The 21587-nt window shown below is 42.2% G+C and overlaps 1 protein-coding gene across 1 annotated transcript in view; it reads right to left on the bottom strand.

Annotated features, from left to right (window-relative positions):
* dcc (DCC netrin 1 receptor) overlaps positions 1-21587 on the bottom strand; it is an 868461-nt gene that overhangs the window by 312952 nt on the left and 533922 nt on the right. Inside the window, exons 8-10 of the mRNA XM_078241787.1 lie at positions 17320-17476; positions 11575-11729; positions 745-893 (exon numbers count right to left, since the gene is read on the bottom strand). Coding sequence (XP_078097913.1) covers positions 745-893; positions 11575-11729; positions 17320-17476 — 461 coding nt within the window. The remainder of the gene's footprint in view (positions 1-744; positions 894-11574; positions 11730-17319; positions 17477-21587) is intronic.

The raw sequence follows: 21587 nt of genomic DNA, 5'->3' as shown, positions 1-21587 counted from the left end.
CCAATAAACAACTTTGTTCTCCCACCACCCAACCGCACCCCCCCCCCCACCCCACCCCCCCCACCCCACCCCCCAACTCCCCCACCCCCGCCCACCCGCCACCCCCCCACCCCGCCCCCCACCCCCCCCGCCCCCCCCCCCCCCCCCCCCCCCCCCCCCCGCCCCCCCCCCCCCCCACCCCACCCCACCCTCCTCCCTCACCTACAGTTTTTACGCTGAGGCTTTTGTGAGATGCACTGGGGTGACCTTCACCCAAACAATAGACTGGCTGGTAAGCTCAATTTGGGAGACTGTAAAGATAATTGAAATGAGAGAAACCTTACAGCATAATTGTTCATACAATTCCTGGGAGTTTAATTTTATCACTGGGTGGCTAAACTTGAAAAGCATTTCAGTCCACAGCCCGAAAACCCTTTGATAAGTATTCAAGAAGGAATTAAAAAGGCTGCCTGGCTAAGTGGGGTTGGTTGGCAGACTCTCCCATTGCATTGGCAGCAAGGCAAAGGTCTGGTACTAAGCCTCCATCAATACATGTAAGCAGTTTAAGCTTGCAGTTCTTGGCGGGAATGAAAGGTAGCCTGAGTAGTCCCAGTTTGACACCACTTAATGGAATCAGAATCTCCAAAAGAAGCCAAGCTTTACTAAAGCTGACGATGATTGTCGATGTGCCTAGAGCAGTAGGTGATTATGTAAATTTAAACTCAACAAAAGTAAGGTCGAAACTCTGCAGTCACATGAACGCACCTGTTCTTTCTTGCCAGTGACCTCTATCCAAAACAGCCTGTAGCCTTGGATTGGGTTGTTTGCATAAGCAGGAGGATCCCAGGAGGCCATAATGGAAGTCGGTGAAGCGGCGACTGCTTTAAAGTTTTCCGCCGGTCCTGGAACTTGCACTGTTTAGAATAGAAAAATAATGGTGAACATAAGAAGGAACAACACTACGGTGCAATGAAAAAAAAATCACAGAAATGCACAGGTTGATTGGTATCTGAAAAAGATAAGTAAATATTTTTGGTGTTTTAGACACCTGATAAGGGTTCCCACCCGGATTAGTTCAATTTTTTTTCTCTTCTTGATGTTGGGGGATAGCTTATTGTATCTTTCATACATTTTCTAATTTATTTCAGCTTCAAGCATTTCAATGTTTTTCTTTTTCATTTTTCTGCCAATCAACATTGGATGTCTGACAAATAATTTTACTCAGAGAATGATGTGTACATCAGCTGAAGAAGGGATCACACTCATGATTCGCTGAAACAAAGCAATTCCCTTCCTTCTGCCCCAAAACATGGCTGAAAGCCCAAAAAGAAGTCTCACAACACCAGGTAAAAGTCCAACAGGTTTATTTGGTAGCAAATACCATAAGCTTTCCGAAAGCTTATGGTATTTGCTACCAAATAAACCTGTTGGACTTTTACCTGGTGTTGTGAGACTTCTTACTGTGCTTACCCCAGTCCAACGCCGGCATCTCCACATCATGAAAGCCCAAACCCAGGGGGTTGGGTACCTCTTACTCTAGTAGCGATGTTTCTGTCTATCTTTCACAGCTAGCCATCCTGTGGCCTGTCTGATTGTTAATGTCGTGGCAATTATTGTAAATTGGTGTACTGCCTTCAGTCCTTGACTGCTGGGAATGGAGCTGAAACTTCTTAAACTTGTTTCAAAACAGAACTTAAAGCCAAAATAAAAACTGGGAGAATTTTACCCTATCAGTCTTGAATGTTTTGCTTCTCTCCACTGAAAATTGGCAATCCTCCATTCTTGCCCAATGGAGTCAGACTACACATAAATGAATAAATAGAAAAATGAGAGTCATTTTATTCCACTGATGATGTTACACTGTCACACTAACAAACAACTTCCTCAACGAGTGGTTTAATCAGCAAGAATTACTGAAAATCTAGCAGGATTGAAGAAGTGATGAGAAATTTTGAATACAAAGGGAGGAAATGTTATGCAGCAAACAATAAACTTTGATTTAAAGTGTGGTGTCGATTCTACAAAAGCAGCACCAGAGAAAAAAAACAAATCCAAACAAATTCTACAAGATTAGGCATGCAAGCAATCAACCGTAATCAGTATAATGAAGGAAATAGATTTGTGACTGAAACACATATGTATTTTCAATGAGACATCCATTCAACTCATGGCATGGTCCCTCTATACCACATTTTTGATATTACCAGAAAGGCTAATTTCCAGAAGCTTGCAATTTATACAATGTGGTGCACTTTGGATGCTAATAAGATTACTAGCTGGAATAGTATTAAGTAGTATTGGACTTCACAGCACTGGCGAGCAGAATTAAGTGTGAATTAATGGAGGCTTCACTGCCCGGCCGCCACCATTGGTTCTTTTCAAAAGTGTGAAAATGAAAATTATAAACATGATTTACAGTCCCCAATCTTATTATATCTATATTCAACCAATGAGACCCTCAACCCTCTCGAACGCCTAGTCCGTTAGTGAAATTTTACATTTTAAGCAGATGCGGAAGCTCTGGGCTAAACTGCGGTTAATCCTTTTAGCCCCTTTCTGATGCATTAAGCACAATCTTTATAATGTAATTTTAATAAGTATTAGCCATTTTTAAAATAATGTTCACATCTTAATCCTGACTGAATCAACTTTTTCAGACACATTAGCACAAATTTAATTGATTCCTTTCACTGCCTTGCATAATTTTGAATTTTCAAATTTAGAACACACTGTTCAAGAGTGTCTGAATCCAGTTTCCAGTTTTAACCCTTTCAGTCAGTATTTCCCCTCAACTTACATTGCAACAGTTTGCTTCCTTATATTGGTTCCCATTTTTCCCATCCATTTGCTGAGGGGAAGTCCTGATTCATGGGAAGTGTGTAAGGATGTCACCAAAGCTATGTTAGATCAGTGGCATCCTAGAGCACAGTAAGAAGTCTAACAACACCAGGTTAAAGTCCAACAGGTTTATTTGGTAGCACAAGCCACAAGCTTTCAGAGTGCTGCTCCTTCATCAGGTGAGTGGCAGAATTTCCACTCACCTGATGAAGGAGCAGCGCTCTGAAAGCTTGTGGCTTGGGCTACCAAATAAACCTGTTGGACTTTAACCTGGTGTTGTGAGACTTCTTACTGTGCTTACCCCAGTCCAACGCCGACATCATCCTAGAGCAGCCAGGGCCCAATCCTTGCCAACTTCCCTACTGCTAACAGCAGAACAATGAGCATTCCATAGTTTACAGAACAAGTTGTGAAACTCTGGGGTGTGTGTGTGCAGGTGTGTGTGTGTAGGTGTGTGTGTGTAGGTGTGTGTGTGCAGGTGTGTGTGTGTGTAGGTGTGAAGGCTGTTATCAAGAGTTCAGCTTTCGGGGGAGGTGGTGGTTAAGTGGCATTGTCACTGGATTAATAATCCAGAGATCCAGGATAATTCTCTGAGGACCTGGGTTCAAATTTCACCATGACTGAAAATGAAATTTGAATTCGATAAAAATCTGGAATTAAAAGTCTAATTAATGACTATGAAACAATTGTAAAAATCCATCTGGTTCACTAATGCCCTATCAGTCTGGAATGTTTTGCTTCTCTCCACCAGAGATTGGCAATCCTCCATTCTTGCCCAATGAAGTCAGATTACATATGAAGGGAAGGATGTGCCATCCTTATACATGTGGTTGACTTTTAAAAAACTGTTTTCTCCATTCTTAAATTTACAAAGCCAATGCTCAGTGTGGACCAGGCAGACCCAAATCCATTCCTTGCTTGTTTCAAAAACTAAATGCAAAGGCAGGCTGACAAGATAAGGCACTGCACCCCACCCTGGGCTTCCTCTGATGCTTGATCTTAGCTAAAAGGCTGAGGAGAGATTGAAATGTACATAAAGGCATCACTGAGATTAAATGCTGTCTGAAATGGCCTAGCAAGCTATTCATTTCAGGCCCATGAGTGTGGGGAAATGTTCCCCCAGCCAGCAATGCCCACATCTTATGAATTAGTTTTTAAAAATGTTAAGAATCTTGCACCCTCTTTGAAGAGCTAAGGAGCCACTGATGCAGAATTAACCTCAAATATTCTTAATCAACAATTGCATTTAGCTATATTATTGCTTGGGAGTGTAATTATTTCTTCAGGGAATAAGAAACTATTCCAGCCAAGTTGTTTTAGTTTTGTTTTAGTTTTCCCTGTTTAACAGTGGGTTTCAGATTGTTTGTGTTCTTCATTTTGTTCACATGATACCTGCTGATGTATAGACTAATCTATTTAATATGTTGGCATGGCTGGATGTATCGCCGGAATTCTATCACCTCGCCTGCCACAGAATCGGAGCAGGCGTGGAGCGAACAATGGAAATGTCCGTTGACTTCGGGCGGGAATTTCCGGTCTTGCTCAAGCCAGTCCGTAAATTCCCTATTTGCAAGTTTCCTTGCTCACAGTTAGAGATAGCCCAGGCAGATGGATGGCTGGAAAGGTGGTTTGCGATTTTCACTACCTTGTTTTGAGAAGGTAATGGCTGATGTTTCTTCCTGGCACCTAAGGTACCATACTGTTCTTCTCATTGTCTCTTCAATGTCAGTTATCTTATCCACAATAGAATCGGGTCACTTGTGCTAGCAATTTAATCTGGTAATAAAAACAGAAAGTGCTGGAGGATCCTCAACACGCCTGGCAGCATTTACGCAGAGAGAAACAGATGTTTTCGGTCTGTGACCTTCCGTCAGAACTTGGGTTCTGGTGACAGGCCATTGAGCTAAAACATCAGGGTGATTTTTGCAATGGGATCAGGAACCCAACACAGGGTCATTTCTGGACAGTGAACTTGCTGAAGGTGGCATGTTGTCTTCAGCTAAGCTTTGCAAGATGTGGACAATTCGTAGCTTTCCTCTGTGTTTGCTGTACAATTAGCGTGAGAGTGCAGGCAGTGTGCCTACTGCATAGGAGGCTGACAGCCCTTACTGTGTGACCAGTGGAATCACTCTTGAGGCCTGAGCAGCAGGAAGGCACTGAGCTGCTTATAGTATTAGCTTATAGGACCTCAGTCGGCTCATGACGACCAGAGACATCCTTCTCCAGGAATTCCTCACTCAATGGCAAAGCAATGAGATGGGAAGACAGCAACCTTGCCTTTTCCTGCTGAAAAGTTTTCGATCACATTCAACTAATATGCTACTGTCAGCGATTCTTGCTGGAAAATGCATTTATATGGGTGTTACGTGAGACATGGAGCAGACTTGGCAGTGATGATTCTGTGCAATTAATAGTCTGTCAACACTAAGGGGTAGACTTTATAAATTTGAGTAGTTGAAAGTGAACTTTGAGCACCACAAAAGCACTCACTGGGAATCTGCCTCAGGAGCCAGCATGTCCAGTAGGATTCTCAAATAAATATTCTAAATTCTGGATGGTCTTCTTCAGGAGTGTAATTCCATTTTTTTCATGAAGACCATGCCCCTTTAAGCCAAGGATGGTTTCTACCTTAATATTCTGATAACATCTTTAAGACGGGACAGCATTTCACAAAGTTCATATGGAATATAGAGATTAGACTGAAGTAATTAAATAGGGTGTTCAATCTTCTCGTAAGTATTGGGAAAATAAAAACCGGAGCCCATCTACAAACCAGAGAATGCATCACAGCACAATTTAATCTTCAGATACAAAGCACTCTTTGAAAGCCAGATTCCTATACTTCAGGTGATTATTTCAAAAAGAGGGATTTTGCCATGACCCTTAAACTGATTAAAGAGGTAGAATCTGGGTTCCCTTTTCCACATTTCCATATGCTTCGATGTTATCTGGTCCAACCTGCATGTTCAGGCAATCATTTTAACAGAAATTATATAGCATTAAAATGGATTACAGTCACATACTGAGATTAGCTGCTTCGAATTTATACTCTGAGAAATTGCAGTAATAACATAATCGATGGGAATACTATTGGGATTAGAGCACAATGGGCCTTTAGATTGGATACCTGAGCACACAAAAAGCTACAATAAAAAAACTGTTATTCTATTCTCTCCATGCTGAGCCAGGGGATATTAACACACTACCCTTGGTTGGGGTTATCTTGTCAGTGCTATTCAACACGAGCCAGCTTTGGATAATCAAAATTTCACCTGGGTTTTGAACCAGTGAATATAAAGAGCCTTCAATAACATTTACTCATGTTTGCAGCTTAACCATAATGGGTCAAATACGCATGGATAGGAAGGAGGAAAATGTAACTTCTGGGTCAATAGATGCTTTCATTTCACAGAATTTACACTGAAAATGTTTGGAGTCCTTGCATGTTTTGATACTTTATGAGAAAAGGTGGGTGTAACAAGTGAAGGTCCATCAATCAGGTTCATTTATGTGTTTTATCAAACGTATTTCATCATGTCAGAAAGGTTACAATGCATAATTTTTCTGATAATTTAATGGATAAATTCACTAAATCACACAGATTAGAGGTAAAGAGCCTTCAATAACATTTACTCACGTTTCCAGCTTAACCATGATTCAAACAGGCATAGTCAGGAAGGAGGAAAACATAACTTCCAGGTCGACTGATGCTTTCATCATACAGGATTAATTCTACAATTGTTTTTTACAGTACTTGAATGTTTTGACACTATCTGGTTAGACTCACCTGCTGGAGATTTTTGAGGAGGTACCAGAGGAGTTGATGGTGGTATTGCTGCAGACGTGGCGTGCTTGGACTTCCGAAAGGCATTGTTATGGTGCCGAACAACGGATTTGTGAGCAAAACTCACTGATTAAAAGAGACAGGGAGATGAAACTTGCTGAGTAATGGAAGGTGTTGGGATGGCTGTTTTTTTCAGACAGGAGGACAGTTTGTAGTGGAGTTCCCCAGGGGTCAGTGTTAGTACCCTTGCTCTTCCTGATATATATATTAATGATCTGGAGCAGGGAACAATTTCAAAGACTGTGCATGGTAGAGAACTTGGAAGCATTGTGAACTATGAGGACGCTTGCGTAGAACTTTAACAGGACATGGACAAGTTGGTGGAATTGGTGGGCATGTGGCAGATGAAATTTGGGTAGGAAGAGCACAAAGAGACAACAAAAAATAAAGGGTGCAATTCTAGAGGGCTTCACACTTTATGAAGGATGTGAAGGCATTTGTGGTGGCGCATGGAAGATTCATACAAATGGTTTCAGGGATGAGGAACTTCAGTTACATAGGTAGATTGGAGAATTTGAGACTGTTCTGGAGATGAGAAGGTTGAGAAAATATTTGATAGAAATATTTGAAAATCATGAGGGATCTCGCCCAATTAGATAGGGAAAAACTGTTCTGACTGGTGGAATGATCGGGAGTGAGGGGGCACAGATTTAAGGTAATTGGCAAAGGAAGCAATGGAGACACGAGGGGAAAAGAAATTCACACAGCAAGTGGTTAAGTTCTGGAATGCACTGACTAAGACTGTGTTGGAGGCAGATTCAATCAAGGCATTCAGGGGGGAATTGGATTATTATCTGAGAAGGAAGAATGTGTCAGGTAATGGGGAGAAAGTGTGGGAATGACGCTTTGAAATTGTTCATTCAGAAATTCAGTGCAGACACGATGAACTAAATGGCCTCCTTCAGTGCTGTACTAAATCTGTGATTCTGTGATTAGAAAAATCCCAAATTCAAGGCTCAATGGTGAGTTAGCTGATCTCAGACAAGGCAGCCATTTACATGTTAGGAATGGCTCAGGTAGTAACACACTTGCCTCTGAGTCCAATGTTTTTAGGTTCAGATCTCATTGCAGCACTGAAGACAAAAGCCAAGACTGACACTCTGGGCTAAAGTTTTATAAAGATGGAGATCCTCTCCGTCATTGGGAGAATGGTGGGAGAATCCAGGGTACCAGGGGTCACAGTCTACAGATACAGGGTAAACCATTTAGGACTGAGATGAGGAGAAATTCTTCACCCAGAGAGTGGAAAGCGTTGAAATTAGCTACTACAGAAAGCAGTTGAGGCCAAAACATTGTATGTTTTCAAGAAGGAGTTAGGTATAGCACTTGAGGCAAAGGGGATCAAAGGATGTCGCAAGTTAGTGGCAACAGGTTACTGAGTTGGATGATCAACCACGATCATAATTGTTTTGTATTTGTATTCATAGAAATCATAGAAACCCTACAGTGCAGAAGGAGGCCATTCGGCCCATCGAGTCTGCACCGACCGCAATCCCACCCAGGCCCTACCCCCACATATTTTACCCGCTAATGTACGCATCTCAGGACTCTAAGGGGCAATTTTTAACCTGGCCAATCAACCTAACCCGCACATCTTTGGACTGCAGGACATGGACAAGTATTTATTCCTATTGGCTCACTGGAGCTCTGCTGTATTAAACTACGCACCAGAAAGGATGTAATGGGTCTAGCATGAGAATCAGAGAATGAGAAACAGAGAGAGAAGAAACAGCCAAGGAAGTGATCACACGCCATTAATAAAGCTCCATTTGTTTTAAACCAAAGTCTGTCCTGCATACCATGTTAATACACAAAAATAATGAATGGAGAACAGGCTCAAAGAGCTGAATGACCAATTCCTGCTCCTTTTTCCTATGGTTCTATGATTCTGGTTATTACCCACAGGAGGGATGGGGTAACAAGAGGGAGTGGGAGACTTCACATGCCCTCTCCCTGAAACACATTGGTGTACTGTTTCTATATTGGGGTTTGGAATCATCGGCGAGGCAAGTATTGGTTCCGCTTAAATGATGTTGATACACCATGTCCTTGAACTGCTGCAGTACTTTGTCAATGCTTATATGTCATGAATTATTGCTTATTATGGGGAGGTTAGTCCAAGGAACCTGTCCAACCTTCAGTGAGGTGAATAAAGTATTGGAAATAAATTCTGCATTAATAGCAATAACTGGTTTAATAAAAGCATTTCTTCTGTTGACAAAGGAAAGGAATGCTATTCTTCCGGATGTTTTTCTAAATTAATGGAATTATTATATGAGATGATTGAAAAAGATAATATTTGCAAATCCTGTTCCCTCAAGTCTATCCAAATCAAAAATTCTTTCTCAGCACTGAATCACACACTATCCTTACTTGTGGTAAGAGGGAATTGATCGATGAGCTGTGATTATTGAGGATTTAATTCTTTACTAATTAACAATGAACACTGTCATGGGTAATGCATGAGAGCAAAGACGCACACACTCGTGGATCAGTGGTGTTTGCAGCACGCCATTGTGATCAGTCAAGTTTTAGTGGCTTGTGAGAGGGTTTGGGTGGAGAGACTGATCTTTGATCTGTACTCAAACTTCTTGACCTAATGAAGTTAATCATATCGAGAACTGTGAATATTTGGCATAAGTCTAATTAGTAAATATGGGGGGTGAATTCTCCCATCCCGTTGCGCTAATTTTCTAGCGCATCAGGCCAGGAGATTCAAGCAGCGCCCAATGCACAGGATCCACGCTGGGCATCACACCCCGATAGCGTCTCCCAGCATCAGATTTCTGGCAGCGTCAGCTCCATGCCGGGAAAAGGTGCAGAGTTTCATTACCTATACAGGACGTCATTTGCCTACAATTTAAGTAGAATTAGCAGGCCCAGGACTGAAATCTCCGGGCCTGCTAGCATCTCTCACCTCACCAGGGGAATTTCACTCCAGCGGGGTTTACAGTACCTCCCTAACTTTGGGGAGCTGGCGGCCCGACCCCGCTGGAGTGAAGGGGGCAATTGAAGTTTCCCCAGAGGGTTGGGCACCGGGGGAGGGTGAGCCCTGGGCACTGGCACCTTGGCAGTGACAGCCTGGGTCCCCTGGCACTGTCCAAGAGGCAAAGTGCCAATGCCCAGGGGACATCCTGGCACTGCCCACCAGGCATAGGGCAGTGCCAAGGGGGTGGAGCCTAATGGGGTGGTGCCTCCGGGGACGATCTGCGGGGGTGGGAGGTTCCACTGCCACTCTGCACTTAGGATTGGTGGGGGAGGGAGGGAAGCCAGTGATCAGGATTGACCATCAAGGAGAGGGCAGCGGGCCAACAGTGTGAAGGTCGCGGGGCTGACCAGCGATCAAGCTGGCCAGCAATCGGGAGGCCGACAGTGTGGGGCTACTGTGCACGCGCTGATCCTGGCACTGACAGGTTGGCGCATGCTTAATGTCCTGTTCAGCGCTATGCTGCCGGCCTCTCGGGCGGGAATAGGCTTCACCCTCTGAATTTCAGTGTTATTCATGCTATGGACTCTGCAGTGCACAGAGTGTAGGAGATTCTTTTTGAGACTGCCACTGAAAGCAACAGCATGATTTACTCCAGTTTTCACATGAATACAACACTGAGAAATTTTTTGGGACAATCGTCCCATTATTTATGATAAGTCATTCTTAATATTCAATTGTCCCTGTAAACACCAAATAGGTTTCACATTTCACAGCACTTCACTTGTTTCATGGTAAACATGCACCAGTTAGACAGGGAACTCAGGGAGTAACCTATCTTGTCTAGAGTATGTTTAGGTCAGAATTTGTGTTGTCTGGGCTTGATGTATTTATTATGTATTTATTTATGCCTTTATTACATAGAATCATAGAATCCTACAGTGCAGAAGGAGGGCATTCGGCCAATTGAGCCTGCACTGGCCATAATCCCACACAGGCCATATCCCCATAACTCCATGCATTTACCCTAGCTAGTCCCCTTGACAGTAAGGGGCAATTTAGCTTGGCCAATCCACCTAACCTGCACATTCTTGGACCGTGGGAGGAAAGCGGAGGAACCAGAGGAAACCCACACAGACGCGGAGAGAATGTGCAAACTCCGCACAGACAGTGACCCAAACTGGGAATTGAACCTAGGTCCCTGGTGCTGTGAGGCAGCAGTGCTAACCACTGTGCCACCGTGCGTCCAGGCATGCCATGTTCGATACTCCAGATTTAATTTTGTCTGATTTGTCCTTGTTATATTCAGCTATGCAGGACCCCTTCTCCTTTTGGTGCAAACAATAATGTTCATCTCGATACTCTTGTCGTTTCTCACCATACCTTTGAAGTATATTCTTCACTCCTCTTCCTTAAAAAAAGTTAGCAACTTGTTCCCATGAATCTCCGAGTGCTGCTCTGTGAAGTGATTGGAAAGGTAGACTCTCCTTCTCAATTATCTCTGCCTCATCGGAAGTGCTTCACTTCTGACCAACATCACACGAAGGGTCTTCAGGAGGAAATGATTTCAGAGAAAGAGAGCACACCCCTTGCACCCTATTCTATTGTGATAGAGCAACACAGTCCTTTTCAGCAGGCAAGTGCAGTTACACAAAATAGAACAAACTCCCTCCCCTGTACCCTAAAGATAAATCAATCCATTTGGTGAAATTAAATTTGGCAATTTCCTGGTGCTAAGAAAATAATGATAATAATAATGAGGGTCTACTGAGTATCAATTGACAAACCTGATTCCATGTACACACAGTCACATACGAATGCATGTTTGCAAACACACATACACTGTTTCTCACGGGAATCACAGGACATTGGCAAAGAAAGGAGTTTTGGCGTCAGCATTAGAAAGCATTATTGCAGTAATTCAGATCTTTACCAGCCATCATGAAAATGCTTTATGCCATTATTATCAGTTTCTTCAACTACTTACATTCAGGCTGAGTAGACACTTTAATAGGTTGTGAACTTTGCCCTGGTCCAAAATCATTGTAGGCTATGATCCGAAATGAATAGGTTTCCTCCGGTTTCAAATTTCCAACAGTAAGCTGCAGGTCTCCGTACTGAGAGGTATTCAAAGCACGCTCCCTGATTTTAAACCAAGAAAAAATGAGAATGAGTCGCATAATATTGCAATGCTCAGGCACAGGAGCGTCTCCATCCTATATTTAACAGTAAGTTTCATTAGCTAGACAACTCTGTACTGTAAAGAAACGATTAAGGCTTGTAAATAATTACAGGAAGCATTCTTCCAGATCGATAAAATATCTTTCATCTATTTGTCAGCACCACTATGATCAGAACAGTGATGATAATGTTTTGTTATGTTTAACTGATGTACTTAGTCTTCCCCAGTGAGCATTTTTAAACACTACTGGGCAATCAAGTAGCCTCTGGGCAATATTCAATAGCATTACTCCTCGCAATATCATATTCTGAAAATCTTAGTTGACAGTTAAGCATCCCATGGAAAACAGAATGGAGGAAATGAAGAGAATCAGAATGTATTTTTAAAACGCTACTGGAAGGCTGGAATGAATATTAATGATGGACTCAAAATTTAGAAAAGCATTAAAATTTAACAAAGAGAAATTGCTAATGCCTAAGTTCCAAATTAAAAATAGGATGTAACTAGTAAATGACAAATGTGAGGTGATGCATTTTGGAAGGTCTAATGCAGGAGGGACATATACAATAAATGGCAGAACCCTTAAAAGCACTGACATACAGAGGATCTAGGCGCACAGGTCCACAGTTCCCTGTAAGCAGCAAGGCAAGTGGTTAAGGTGGTCCAGAAGATGTATGGCATGGAGCCGGAGCATAGAGTATAAAAATTGGCAATTGTCATGTTGCAGCTGTATAGAAATTTAGTTAGGCCACATTTGGAATATGGCACACAGCTCTGGTCGCCATACTACCAGATGGATGTGGAGGCTTTGGAGATGGTACTGAAAAGATTTACTAGGATGTTACCTGGTTTGAAAGGTATTAGCTATGAGGAGAGATTGGACAAGCTTGATTTGTTTTCATTTGAATGTAAGGGGCTGAGGAGCGACCTGATAGAAGTTTACAAAATAATGAGAGGCGTGGACAGAATTGATAGTTGGAGTATTTTTCCTAGGGTAGGAATGTCAATTACTAGGGGACATAGGTTTACGGTAAAAGAGGGAAAGTTTAAAGGAGATTTTAGGGACAACATTTTTACACAGAGGGTGGAAAATGCATTGAATGTGCTCTGAGAGGGTATGGTAGAAGCAAATACAATAGCAATATTTAAGAGGCACCATGACAGATACATGAATAGGCAGGGAATAGAGGGATACAGACCACATAGAGGCAAAAGGTCTTTAATTTAGAAAGGTGTCATGGATGTAACTAGTAGGCTTGGTGGGCCGAAGGGCCTGTTCCCATGCTGTACTGTTCTTTGTCTGACATAGCAGATTACTATGTAAAGTTAAAGCGCATAGGATTGTGTATAGTGCCTTAAGGTGGATAAAAAGTTGCTTCGCAAACAGGAAGCAAAGAGTTGGAATAAATGTTTTCTTTTGATTGGATGGCAGTGACTAGTGGGGTACCACGGGGATCTGTGCTAGGACCCCAACTGTTCACATTATATATTAATGACTTGGATGAGGGAACTAAATGTATTATCTCCAAATTTGCAAATGATGCAAAGTTGGGTGGGAAGGTGAGCTGTGAGGAGTGTGCAGAGATGCTTCAGTGTGACTTGCACAGGCAGATTGAGTGAGCATATGCAGTATAATCTGGATAAATCTGAGGTCATCCACTTCAGTAGCAAAAATAGGAAGGCAGATTATTATTTGAGTGGGTGTAAATTGAGGTAGGTGGATACTCATGCTTCAGCCACTGAAAGTAAGGGCACAGGTACAGCAGGCAGTAAAAAAGGCAAATGGCATGGCAGAGGATTTGAGTATTGAAATAGGGATGTTTTACTGCAATTTTGTAGGGTATTGGTGAAGCCACAGCTGGAGTACTGTGTACAGTTTTCGTGTCCTTATCTGAGGAGAGATATTCTTGCTATAGAGGGAACACAGCGAAGGTTTACCAGGCTGATTCCAGGGATGGCAGGGTTGTCATATGAGGAGAGACTAAATCGATTAGGATGATATTAATTGGAATTTAGAAGAGTGAGAAAGGGTCTCATAAAAACTTATAAAATTCGAATAGGATTTGACAGGGTAGATTCAGAAAGATTGCTCCCGATAGTGGGGGGAGTCCAGAACTAGGGGTCATAGTCTGAGGATAAGGGGTAAACCTTTTAGGACTGAGGTGAGGAGAAATGTTTTCACCCAGAGAGTGGTGAATCTGGAATTCAATACCACAGGAAGTAGTTGAGGCCAAAACGTTGTGTGATTTCAAGAAGGAATTAGATATAGCTCTGGGGGATAAAGGTGTCAAGGGAAATGGGCGGGAAGACAGGATCAGAATATCGAATTTGATAATCAGCCATGGTCATAGTGAATGGCAGAGCAGGCCCGAAGGGCTGAATGGCCGACTCCTGTTTCTATTTTCTATGTTTCTATGTATGAAATGTCAGGAACAGACAACAGGTCAGTCAGCATCTGAAAGACAAAGCGATTGTAATGTTTCTGGTCCTAATCTGTGATTGATGTGTCTTTCTTATTCAAATATTGACAATCAGTTGTGTACTACAAGCATTTCTGATGATAATTTTTCATAAGTGAGATGTGCTGTTCCTATTACAATTGATTATGTTTGTCTCTTATTCCTTCAGTCAAAGCGGTTTGCAGGAGTGATCATATGGTTAATGCCAAGGTTTCAGCAAATAATTATATTGACCATCTTACGAAGCTTCCAAGCAATTAAAGGTTACTCTGATATATGTAACAATGTCAAAGATATGTAACAATTTGTAATTGGCCTCCTTTAGGTAAGAAGTGATTTACCTGAGATCCCTGTTCCAAAGCAGGGCTTAATAACAGCTGACAAAATCTCCCAATGCAGAACTTGTGAACAAGCATTATTTATACAGTTTAACCAGAAAATTATCCCTAACTAACAATTAATCATTACAAAGAACACAACAACTGCTCCCTAAAGCCTTTTACATAGAAAGGCCAGCATAGTACAGGGAAAATACTTACTGTACTTTGTGTTACTATTAGCAATGGAGCATTGGGAAATTTCTTTTTGGTGCAACCAAGAACTTCACAAATAATTTAGATAACCTTTTCAGCAGAGTCAAAATGCAAATGAAATGGAAGAGTGATTTAATAACTGGAGACAAGATAGTTAAAATTTTATTGACTGTCAGAAAATTGAGCATAAACCCTCAAAAATGGTAAAGAGGCAGAGGGGGCAGTGCAGGGTAGTTTTCATGCACGATTCCAAGAAATAAAAATTTACAAAAGATGAGCAAATAAAAGAGAATGAAACAGACTAAGAGCAAGGGTGACAGACTGAAAGAAGCAAAGACAGATGAATAGAGATGAAGTACACAATGGTAGTCAGTGAATTAATACTGACTTCCTCAAAAAATCAACATGTATTAAAATAGCACCTTTAAAATTATAAAACACCTCCAACCACTTCACATTCGCACAAAACAAAATTTGACACAGGACCACATAAGGAAATATTAGATAGATGGCTAAACACTTGGTTGAAGAGGTAGTTTAAAGGAGCCTCTTAAGTCAAAGGTGGGGGAGCTTTTGGAGAAGATACTGAGGGACAGGATATATGCACATCTGGAAGAAAATGGACTAGTTAGTGACAGGCAGCATGGGGAAGGTCATGTCTCACCAACTTGATTAAGTTTTTTGAAGAGGTGACAAAGATAATTAATGAGGGAAGGGCTGTGGATGTAGTTTATATGGACTTTAGTAAGGCATTTGGCAAGGTCCCACATGGCAGACTGGTCCAAAGACTAAAATCGCTTGGGAATCGGGGTGGGCTGACTCGATAGATACAGAATTGGCTTGGTTATAGAAGACAGAGAGTAGCGGTGGAAGGGTGTTTTTCAGAATGGAGATTTGTAGCGAGCGGTGTTCCACAAGGATCAATGCTGGGACCTCTGGTGTTTGTATTGTATAAAAATGAGCTGGAGGAAAATGTGGGGGGGCCTGATCAGTAAGATTGTGGATGACACGAAGATTGGCTGAGTTGCTGATAGTGCCGGGGATTGTCAGAGTATACAACAGGATATAGAGAGATTGGAGACTTAGGCACAGAAATGGCAGATGGAGTTTAATCCTGAAAAATGCAAGATGATGCATTTTGGAGGATCAAATTTAGCTGTGAATTATATTGTAAATGGCAGAACCCGTAGTAACATTAACAGACAGAGGGATCTGGGTGTGCAGTTCCACAGTTTCCTAAAAGTGGCAACACAGGTGGCCAAGGTGGTTAAGAAAGCATATGGCATGCTTGCCTTCATCAGCCAGGGCACTAAGTACAAGAGTTAGGAAATCATGTTACAGCTATATAAAACCTTGGTTAGGCCGCATTTGGAGTATTACGTGCAGGTTTGGTATACACTACCAGAAGGACGTGGAAGCTTTGGAGAGAGTGCATAGAAGGTTCACCAGGATATTGCCTGGTCTTGAAGGTGTTGGCTATGAGGAGAGGTTGAATAAACTAGGATTGTTTTCACTGGAAAGATGGAGGCTGAGGGGAGACCTGATAAAGGTCAACAAAATTATGAGAGGCATTGACAGGGTGAATAGTCAGAGGCTTTATCCAAGGGTGGAAGTGTCAATTACAAGGGGGCACAGGTTCAAGGTGAAAGGGGGAAAGTTTAAGGGAGGTGTGCAGGGGAAGTTTTTCACACAGAGAGTGGTGGGTGCCTAGAACGTGCTGCCAGAGGAGATGGTGGAAGCAGGCACATTAGCATCTGGATGGGTACATGGATCAGGAGGGGATAGAAAGATACAGATCGAGTAAGGGCAAAAGGTTTTCCTTTAGTTTAGTCAGGGCATTGTGATCAGTACAGGCTTGGAGGGCCGAACTTCCCTTTGCTCGTTGTTCTTAAATGAGGGAAGAGAGGAGGAGAGACGCAGGGAGCAATTCAAATCAGTGATGCTCTAGAGACCAGAACTGGATGTGTATAGGCATCTCAGTGGGTTTTGGGACTCGTGATGACAAGGGGCGAGGCCGCTGCGGGATTTAAAAACAAGGAAGAGAATTTTAAAATCTTATTGAGAGCCAATCTAGGTCAGCGAACACAGGAACGATGGATAAATGCAACCTTGGTGAAAGGTGGAAGATGGAAAAGAGAGTTTTGAATGACCTCAAGTTTATGGAGGACAGAACATGGAAGGCAGGCAGAAGTGCATTGGAATAGTGAAGCTCGGAAATAGATGAGGGTTTCAGTAGCAGATGAGGCAGATTCAGGTAATCTTATGGACAAGGGAGAATATCCAGGTCTTGAGTGGAATATTAAAAGGGCAACATACAGATCGAGCAGATGGTTGCACACAAAAAATTAAGTACAAAATTCAGAAAAGAGAAAATATGTTGAGAGGTATTAAGTGTTGGCAGTAGAAGCAACAAATTACTGGAACAACAAGAAAGCATGCTGCCAAGGATAGGATAATGGCAGAAAATATAATTTGGCAATTTCAAGATGTGCAGCAACGACAGATTTGATGAAACTGTTTATAGCACATGTCTGTGTGCATTTCCATTCCACACCTACCTGTTAACGCTTTCCCTGGTGAAGTAAACTGTGTACGTCTGGATATTTCCATGCGTCTCTGCGGGTGGACGCCAGCTGAGGCGGACAAAACGGCTGGAGACCAGGACAGGCACCACATCCCGAGGGGCAGAGGGAAGGACACCGGAGTTTGGTATGGCTGAGGGTTGAGGAGGAGAGGAACTGGTCAGTGAGGCAGGTAGGCACAGGATTCTCAGTGTGGGGACTGATAAGGTTACCAGGATTTGTGAAAGAGCCATTATTAGGTCACAAGGAGCACGATAATGATCAAAGGAGAAAAAAAAGAGGACAGGGAATAAAAACTGATCATTTGAATGAAAAATAATTATATTTCTAAAGACCATTAAAACTGTTCATCAGGACAGTAACAGTAACTTTACAGGGAATAATATATAAAATTGTTAATAATGAAGGATGTGAATATGACAAAGTTTATATATTCCTCACTGTTTATTCAATTTCTACTTATTTTGTTTCATCTTTAGTTTGCCCCCAAACTCAGCCTATATGTGGCTCAGAAAATGATTGTCAATTCAGCCCATAGTTATCTTGAAAACTGCCATTATCAGTGTCACTTTTTTGGCCCTTTCCCAAACGTAAGTACAACTTTTCCCTGTGAAGTAACTTGGCCTGAATTGACGAACACTGTTTTCTTGAACAGCTCAGGCATAAATATTGTCCAGCAGTAGGATTGCAATGCTTAGTCAAGGATTTCATAGAACTGGTGCAGGATGGGAAGGTCGACCATAGGTCTTTCCACCCAGAATCTAATACTGGGGGATACAGCAAAGCAGTGTGGTCCAGGTACACCATCATCCCAACTAGTCAAATGCCCTTTCCAGCTTGCCAGCAGAGAAGGCAGAAGATTGCACCCAGTGTTAGAGGCCTTAGTAGTGGAGATGGACAGGGGGAAAGAGATGTTTCAAGCGAGGGGCCAGGAATCTGAACGTAAGCGCAAGTGGTCAATGAGGTTAGTTCCTGGAGTCAGGCTCTGAGGACAAGTGTAATGATCTCAGACAGGTTGGTAAGCTCAGTGAATACATCTTCACATAACCCACCACTCCACAAGCCTCTTATGTTGTTCAGTGAACCACACCCCCATCACTCATCCATTAGCAGTCCTTGGGATTCAGGAGTCAGGCCCGACATCCAGAACTTCTCCCTCATCCTCGCACAGCTACCAATGATGCCCCCACCTCCTGTTACTTTTGCAGCTTCCAGCTGTGTCAGGCACATCATCCTAACATAGAACAACACAAACGGTGAACCCAACTCAGATGGCTTCTAGTTTCCGTAACGCTGTGTTCAATGATGCCATGGAACTCAGCTTTGCAGCCAGTACCTTCCACTTTTTATTGTTGAGTTACCATAGCTGACTCCTGATCTTTACCTGTTGCTCTCCTCTCCCATCTTGGAGTTTGGTGAATTCTATAAAAGATCTCCCATACTGTCCTTTTTTAGTTCTTATGTGGAGTCGACAACTGAAACATTGCGTGGAATTTATAGCCCCTCCCACTGGCAGGATCTTCCATCCCCATTCAAAGTTAATGGAGTTTTGAATGGCTTGCCACATTTTACAACCCTGCTCCCACTGAGCCATAAAATTCTGCCCATTAACTTCTCTTTACTCTTGTCAATTGATAAAGGTGTTAGATTTCTACTTTGCAGAACGCAGGGTGGACAGGATAATCAAGGGGATAGGAGCAGAGCTCCCTGCCAACCATTGACAGGGACCAAATGATTAAGATGTGCTCTTGGAGTTACTGTGTGCGGGATTGCATTCACTGAGTCACTTTTCACTTCATTTGGAGATACAAAATGAGCCAAGTCTACAGAGACACAGCAGATAATTTCAACCTATCATCAGAAACAGTAATGAGATCAGTGGAGTGGTCAAAGCGCCTGCCCTTTCGGTTCTGGCATGAGGCCTGAGCATCGTGAATGAATTAATCAGCGATAGTTGCCTTAGTCCAAAGAGTGAGTGATCAGAATCAGTGAACATTTCCACTCTCGGTTCCTAACCAGGCCCCATACTAAAAGCCCAGGCATTTGGCTGGTCAGGTGAAGGCATAGTGGGGTTTGTCAACCATACCCTATACATTGTATTTCACCATCTAGTCTGATATATGAAGAATGGCTGTTTAATTATGAGGTAATGTGGGGTTAACGGCACTTAAATTCAGCTTGCATGACTACCTTAGTGCCTCCAGGCTGAACATATGGAACAATATATCAAATGTTTCCAGGACAGGATAAGTAAAGTGGCAGGAGAAAATGAAGAGTTTGAAGTTTATACCTAATCTTACAGTGAATGAACTCTTCAACGCTAAAGTGCAGGATGCCATTAATGATTACAGCTCTCACAATTAGTGAAAACATCAGCCAAATATCAAAGAAAAAGTCGATTTTCAAAACACTCCAATGAAATAAGCACATTAATACTTCATCTTATTTGTTTGTACCGGTAATTCTTTTTAATTAATCAACACTGTTTTCTTTATTGAAAATCAAGTCACGTTACCACAGTCAGAGGCAATTAATGATAATCACACACTCCAACAGAGAAAGGGTCAGCTGCATTAAGTTTTATCTGATTCATATACATTTCTCATACTGTGTCACATACACACAGTTTTATTGCTTGCTCATGGGGAGGGGGCTCGCTTGTGCATACCAATAATAAACATCTTACCAGTCAAGGAACACTAATCAAGTTTAACAGATTAGTAAAATGATTATGACAGACCCATAAATATGATCAAACTTCACGCACATGGAAAAGAATGCAGCACAAACCTATGCTGCTGACAATAAAAAATTGTGATCTTTAACAGATTAGGGTGGCACGGTGGCACAGTGGTTAGCATTGCTGTCTCACAGCGCCAGGGACCCAGGTCCAATTCTGGCCTTGGGTGACTATCTGTGTGGAATTTGTACGTTTTCCCTGTGTCTGCGTGGGTTTCCTCCGGGTGCTCCGGTTTCCTCCCACAATCCAAAGATGTGTGGGTTAGGTGGATTGGCCATGTTAAATTGCCCCTCAGTGTCAGGGGGACCAGCAGGGTAAATGCGTGGGGTTACGGGGATTGTTGTCAATACAGGCTCGATGGGCAGACTGGTCTCCCTTTACACTATGGATTTTAAACATAATCAAACTTCACGTATGTAGAAAAGAATGCAGCAAAAACCTATGCTGTTGACAATACAAAATTGAGATTTTTAACAGATTAGAACCTCAGAATTGTTAGGAATAGGTACTATCTATAAAGTTTTTTCAGAAACAATATGCAAAGGACTGCATTCATCTTTCTTGACCTTAACATGAGCCAAAACACTTTCCAACTTATGAAGTACTTTTGAACAGTAGCCACGACCATAATGTAGGAAGCACAGCAGCCAACTTGTGTACAGCAAGGTCCCATAAATAGTAAAGTGACAAGTTTGGGAAAGAAAAAGATTTCTATTCTAGGGCTAATGGCGAGTGATTTGCAAAAAGACCAAATAAAAAGTGAATATGTAAGCAAAATGGAATATACATAAAATCCACAGAGATTGCAACATGGAAACAGGCAGTTAAACCCCATCAGTCCATTATTGGTGTTGACCGTTCATGCGAGTAAATTTGCTCACATATTCCCGTGTTGATAAGTTCAGAACTGTGCTCTGTCTGAGGTTATGAACATCCTCAAATGAGTCACCACAACATCTTGCTGCAGGCTCCAGTCTGACCCACCAGCTGTGATGCTCAAATACCTTCCCTGTTACCAAGTGACAACTAACATTAAACAGTGATCGTGACCTGTTTTGTATGTGGAGAGGTGTATTTTCCCAACTCAACTAACACATAAACACCCACTCCACGAAAGAAAATGATTACATTACAGATTTGCTTGGAAAATGCAAGGCTTGCTTTCTGGCAACAGAATGACAACAATAATTGTCAGGTGATGCTACCCTTTTCTCTGATTGCAGTCTTCTCTGTATCACCATTATGTACCAGAATGGTCCTAATAGATCACTCTATTCACACAGAACACAATATTTCCCGTGATTAACCCACTCCACAATCATCTGCAGCCTCTGATCTAATGCAGCTAATCATTACTCAAGTGATGGGTAAGTGGGATTCCAACCTGATGTAATAATATCATCTAGAATGTCAAACTCAATGTATTTAATGCAAGCTGGAGGCACCAGGGTAGTACGCAGGCTGAATATAATTTTTCAATCTTCCATTTTTATATTTCTTCTTC

The sequence above is a fragment of the Mustelus asterias genome, chromosome 1 (genome assembly GCF_964213995.1).
Source record: "Mustelus asterias chromosome 1, sMusAst1.hap1.1, whole genome shotgun sequence".
In the NCBI taxonomy this organism is placed as follows: domain Eukaryota; kingdom Metazoa; phylum Chordata; class Chondrichthyes; order Carcharhiniformes; family Triakidae; genus Mustelus; species Mustelus asterias.
Note: the sequence above shows the minus strand (reverse complement) of the source record. Positions and strands in the feature narration are given on the sequence as shown.